The 6,000-nt window shown below is 46.9% G+C and overlaps 1 protein-coding gene across 7 annotated transcripts in view; it reads right to left on the bottom strand.

Annotated features, from left to right (window-relative positions):
- mapkbp1 (mitogen-activated protein kinase binding protein 1) overlaps window positions 1–6,000 on the bottom strand; it is a 36,012-nt gene that overhangs the window by 17,244 nt on the left and 12,768 nt on the right. For all 7 annotated transcript variants that reach the window (XR_011517231.1, XR_011517232.1, XM_054741888.2 and 4 more), the window contains exons 3-6: window positions 994–1,056; window positions 330–387; window positions 81–251; window positions 1–5 (exon numbers count right to left, since the gene is read on the bottom strand). The exon at window positions 1–5 is cut by the window's left edge and continues 133 nt beyond it. Coding sequence is in view for 5 of the 7 variants with exons in the window: in XM_054741888.2 (XP_054597863.2) it covers window positions 1–5; window positions 81–251; window positions 330–387; window positions 994–1,056 (297 nt within the window). In the remaining 2 variants the exon portion in view is untranslated. The remainder of the gene's footprint in view (window positions 6–80; window positions 252–329; window positions 388–993; window positions 1,057–6,000) is intronic.

The raw sequence follows: 6,000 nt of genomic DNA, 5'->3' as shown, positions 1-6,000 counted from the left end.
TTTTTCTGACCAACACAGAACATGTTCATCAGTCTGAACATCAAAGTCACCTCGGACCTCCCACAAACTCACTCTGGTACCTTCCAGTTCCACACGTTCACCATCATGTCATGCTGGTAGCCCACGCTCACTATATATTTCCCGTTTGGTGAAAAGGTGACACAGGAGACTCCGTATTTGTGTTCCTGTAGCTCAGAGACCTGGAGACGCTCCGACGCCTCCCAGACCCGAACCGCCGGCATGTGGCCGCACTGAGGGGCAAGCAGGAACAAAACTTTGCTCATCTCAGCATCCGTCTGAGGGAACGTCGGCTGGATTCCAACACTCACCTCTCCCGTCACAATGTACTTCCCGTCTGGAGAGAAGGCCAACGTAGTGATCGCCTTCCTAAAAACACACAATCAGCTGAGGACTTCCAGCTACCACATCAGTCATGTGACCACATGAGTATAACAGGTCCTACTTATAATAAACCTTTTATACATTATGTGCTGTTTGTTAGTTAGCTAGAATTCTCATCAGTACCACCCCGGGGGTTGGCTGATCTGTGACCCCTCCTCCACCTTTAGGGACCTTACCTGCAGCCCTGACCCAGAGTTGGACTCGCGTTCACTCTGGCTGTGCTCTGAGTCTGGCGCTAAATTCATAACACAGACACACAGACTCACCTTAACGTAGCAGCACTTTTGTTTAAATTGTGTTATTTTAGAATGGGCCTGAAATATGAAACAATAATCTTTCAATGTTTATAATCTATATCTTATCTAAAAATAATATAATTTTATGTGGTTTTTGTAACAAACGGGCCCTCGCCACCTGCAGATCCTCCACCAGAGAGCAGCAGACATGTATAAGAGAGGATATGGCAGGTGTGGGATGAAGGTACTAATCTTTATACTGTGTCGGGGTGGTTTAGGGACAGAAGTGATAAACACCTGATGTAATCCTTAACTCTAGGGATTAGCTCCATATTTCTGCCACACAGGAATTCACCTGGAACTGTTGAAGATGTGATGCTGTTTGTTCTTCAGAGGATTCAGCAGGACAACGACGCATCTGTAGAGCACAGATCAGGTCTGAATTACAAGACACAGAAACAAACAGGGTCTGGGAACAGGACTGGCACTGCAGCTATCCAGTTGTGCTGCAGGGATGTCACGTTCCTGTTGCAGATCTGATAGTAGCGTGAGAGTTGGCATCAACACTAATAATTTAGTCTTTACATGTACAGGGTATATGCAGGAATCTTGAAGTTAAATTTAATACATTTTCAAGACTTTTTGAAGACTTTCTCAATATGTTTTAATACCTCACCCGCCATCTCAATCTGTATCCATTTACAGTGAACAGCGATACTTTTAATATTTCGGTGCATTCGTAATACGTATCGGGAACACAAGCGTGTACATTGCGGTTTTGAACTTTCGCCCCGCCCACCCTAGTGCTCTGAGAGGAAAATTACTAAAGCACCCACAATACCCTGTTTGTTTTTTAAATAAAAATGACCAATTGCACACACTTTTATGATGTTTTAGGGATTCAAACTGTTGGACGTTTAATTCGGAAAAAATAATTTCAAAATTTAAGACTTTAGAAAGCCGTAATAATACTTTTTAATACCTTTTAAGGGTCTTACTTTTACCAAAATTCATTTATCACTTTTTAATACTTTTCAAGACTCCGCGGACACCCTGATGAAGGTGGTACCAATCCAGACTCCTACAGGATCAGTTAAACCCTGGTTGAAACAGTCAGAGCTGTGGTGTTTCCTGGGTCCAGACGAGTGATGGGAATAACGCAGTTTAAAATAAAATAGTTTATTTCAGTAATGAGTAATCTAATTAATTACCATCTTCTTTATCATAATGCCATTTCCGTTACTGACGAGAAAATGCGTGCCTTACTAAATCAGCAGCGCGTGTGTTGAAGCCATCATCAGCTGATCGGGAGCTAAAGAGGTGGATTGTCAGAACCAGAACCTGGAGTGAATCGGACCCAAGAATACAGCCAACACCAGAATGAAGCAGTAATAGTTTTTTTTATTGGTGAGGATTTATTGCTCTGTCCCAGATGCTGAGCAAGGAACTGTTTGCTGGACTGCTGAGAGTTTCCTGACGAGCAGCACTGGAACATAAACAGAGCGGATGGTTAGCAGTCTCTCACCATGGGGGGGGACCAGGGGGCGTGGTCATGAGTACAGTCCAGGTGGGTACACGGGGGTCAGATATCAGGAAGGCGCACCAAGCAGCAGGCAGAGAGGAATCAGAGAGGAGGCAGGGGTCGATAGCCGGGAGATCCAGGTCTGTGAGGTTTAGCAGGCAAGGGCAGGAGTCCTGGGAGCAGAAACAGGGTCAAAAAAAGTAGAAGGGCTTGGCTTGGTAAAGGCTGGATTTTGTCTGCAAGAGCTTCAGATAATCTGGCACAGAGTAGTGGCTGGAGGAAGCTTATATCCTGAAGGACACAGGTGGAGATGATTAGACAGACAATCATGAGTAGACAAGCAACAGGTGAGCAATGAAGAAAGGCAGGATGACTGAAGATCATGACAGTGCCCCCCACCTAAGGTCTGACACCCGACAGACCCCCAGGTAGACCAGGGTGCGCAGCATGGAAGGCACAGATGAGGGACTTGTCCAGAATGCGCCGGGCGGGAACCCAGGAGAGCTCCTCAGGGCCTTAACCCTCCCAATCAACAAGATACTGGAGACCCCGACCCCAGCGGCGGGACTGAAGGAGGCGGCACACAGTGTAGACCAAGCCCCCACCAACAAGCCGGGCGGGAGGGGGAGACACGGCCTGGGGCCCAAAACGACAGGAATGAAATGGCTTGATCCGTGACACATGGAACGTGGGATGCACGTGCAGGGTGCGCGGGAGGTGGAGTCAAACAGCAACAGAATTAATGACTTTGGAAATGGGGAAGGGGCCAATAAATCTCGGGGCAAGCTTACGACTCTCCACCTTGAGAGGGAGGTCCTCGGTAGAGAGCCACACCCTCTGCCCCTCCTGGTAGGCTGGCGCCGGGTTGCGGCGACGGTTTGCACCACGGGAGTACACTGCAGTGGAAGGTAGTAGAGCCCTCCGGGCCGTTCTCCACACCCGTTGGCACTGCTGGGCTGCCGCATGGGCAGAGGGGATGGTGGCCTCCTTCTCCTGAAGGGAAAAAACAGGAGGCTGGTAGCCATAAACAACATAAAAGGGAGAGAGATTGGTGGCGCTAGAAGGCAAACAGTTAAGGGCATATTCAATCCATGGCAGGTTCTCAGACCACTTTGATGGATCCCGTTGACTGAGGCCTCTGAGTTTGGTTTCAATCTCCTGATTCGCCCTTTCAACCTGTCCGTCCGTCTGGGGATGAAAACCAGAAGACAGACTGCGATTGATGCCAAGCAGAACTGACCCCAAAACTTTTAAATGAACTGCGGGCCTCAATCTGAAACAATGTCACATGGCAGACCGTGCAGACGGAAAACCTCCCGAGCTATGACAGTACTCAATTGCTTGGCAGTGGGGAGCTTTTTGAGGGGAACAAGGTGAGTCATTTTTGAAAAATGGTCGACAATAGTGAACAAAACAGAAAATGAGTTGGTCTCTGGCAAACCTGTGACAAAATCCATTGCGACATGGGACCATGGTCTGTGGGGTACAGGCAGTGATCTGAGTAACCCAGCTGGAGGTCTACTGGAGGTTTTGGATTGGGCACAAACGTGGCAAGCAGTGACAAACTCCTTGACATCGCGAGTTAGGGTACACCACCAGAGACATCTCCGAACCGTTGACAGGGTCCTAGTAATACCCGGGTGACAGAGCAGTCGAGAGGAATGACAGAAAAGCAGTACCTCAGTGATTAGGTGGTCTGGAACGAAAAGGCAGTTGGCTGGGCATTCTCTGGGAACAGGATTGTCACGATGTGCCTCCTCAATCTTCTTCTCCAGACTCAGACAAGAAACTGCCAACCTCACAGACTGAGGGAGAATGTAATCTTCATCACCACAGGCTTGGATTGACCCTATTTGCTCATGCATCCGGGATAGAGCATCAGGCTTAATGTTCTTGGGCCCTGGTTGATAGGAGAGGGAGAAGGCAAAATGACTGAAGAGGGCCCACCTTGCCTGTCTGGGATTTAGCCTCTTGGCTGTTTTAATGTATTCAAGGTTTCTATGGTCCGTCCAGACAATGAACGGGAGCTCTGCTCCCTTCAGCCGATGACGCCACTCCTCCAGTGCCAGTTTAACCGCCAGCAATTCTCGGTCACCCACGTCATAGTGTTGCTCAGATGAAGACAGACGCTTGGAGAAATAAGCACAGGGGTGGACCTTATTATCAGAGGGATTACGTTGACTTAACACAGCACCTACCCCTATGTTGGAGGCATCAACCTCAACCATGAAATGGAGAGCCGGATCAGGGGAGCAGAGAACTGGAGCAGATGTGAATAGTGTTTTGAGGTGGGTGAATGAGAGGTCGGCTTTACCAGACCACATGAACGATACCTTGGAAGATGTGAGGGCATGGAAGGGTGCTGCAACAGAGCTGTAGTTTTTTATGAAGCGGCGGTAAAAGTTGGCAAAACCCAAAAACCTCTGCAAGTGTTTTCGGTTCTTGGGTTTGGGCCAATCTTGGACTGTAGACACCTTGGCAGGGTCCATGGAAACTTGATTAGGGGCTATGATAAATCAGAGGAAGGAGACTGTGGTCTTGTGAAATTCACTCTTCTCTGCCTTGATGCAAAGGTTGTTCTGCAGGAGCCTGAGGATGACAGAACGTACATGTTCCACGTGACAGGTTAGGTCCTTGGAGAAAACAAGAATATCATCAAGGTACACAAATACATAGTGCCCGACCATGTCTCTGAGCACATCATTGAGCAGAGCTTGAAAGACAGCGGGAGCATTGGTGAGGCCAAAAGGCACCGTGGTGTGCCCCAAGGTTCGATTTTAGGCCCAGTGCTTTTTAATCTGTATATGCTTCCACTTGGTGGCGTCATCGGGCGACACAGAGTGCAATTTCACAGTTATGCAGATGATACACAGTTGTACATCTCTGTGTCTCCCGATGACGCAAGACCATTGGATGCCCTTTTAATTGTATTTCCGATATTGAATCGTGGATGTCAGAAAACTTTCTCCAGCTTAACCGGGACAAAACCGAAGTTTTAGTCATTGGTCCTGAGACCCAGAGAGAGAAACTTTTCCAAAGCTACAGTCACTAACTATTAATTCGTCTTCTCAAGTGAAGAACCTGGGTGTTATTTTTGACTCTGAGCTAACTTTTAATCCCTACATTAAGAATATAACAACATTTGTTTTTATCACCTGAAAAACATCGCCAGAGTCCACCCCTTTCTCTCTCTGGCCGATACAGAGACGCTGATGCATGCTTTTATCACGAGTAGAATTGATTACTGTAATGCCCTGCTTTCTGGTCTTCCCAAAAAGAGTACCTCAGGTTTACAACTCCTACAAAATTCAGCAGTTCGTGTCCTGTCTAAGACCAGGAGGCAGGAGCACATTACACCTCTTAAACAAGCTGCGTTGGCTTCCTGTACGTTTCAGGATCGATTTAAAGGTTCTTTTAATGGTTTTTAAATGCGTTAGTGGTCTTGGACCTTCTTATCTCTCAGAACTGCTTCATAAATATGAGCCTTCGCTGTCCCTGTGCTCCTCTGGCAGCCATCTCCTCTTCATTCCAAAGGTCAGGACGCACTACCAAGGTGAGGCATCCTTCCAGTTTTATGGCCCTCGCCTCTGGATCAGTCTGCCAGAGGACCTCAGGGCCGTAGAGAGTGTTCTTGTTTTTAAGGCCAGGCTCAAGACTCACCTTTTTAGTACAGCTTTTAAGTTATTTTGATCTATTTTAGCCTGTTTTTACCATCTTTTATATATTTTATCAGTGTTTTATTACTTACTCTTTTAATTAAATAACACATATTTTCTTACATATTTATTTTAACTTGAAATAATTATTAGTTTTAACCAGTCTTAATACTTTGTTGTACAA

This window comes from Nothobranchius furzeri, chromosome 18 (genome assembly GCF_043380555.1).
Source record: "Nothobranchius furzeri strain GRZ-AD chromosome 18, NfurGRZ-RIMD1, whole genome shotgun sequence".
Lineage (NCBI taxonomy): Eukaryota > Metazoa > Chordata > Actinopteri > Cyprinodontiformes > Nothobranchiidae > Nothobranchius > Nothobranchius furzeri.
This window is presented reverse-complemented; position numbering and strand designations above follow the sequence as displayed.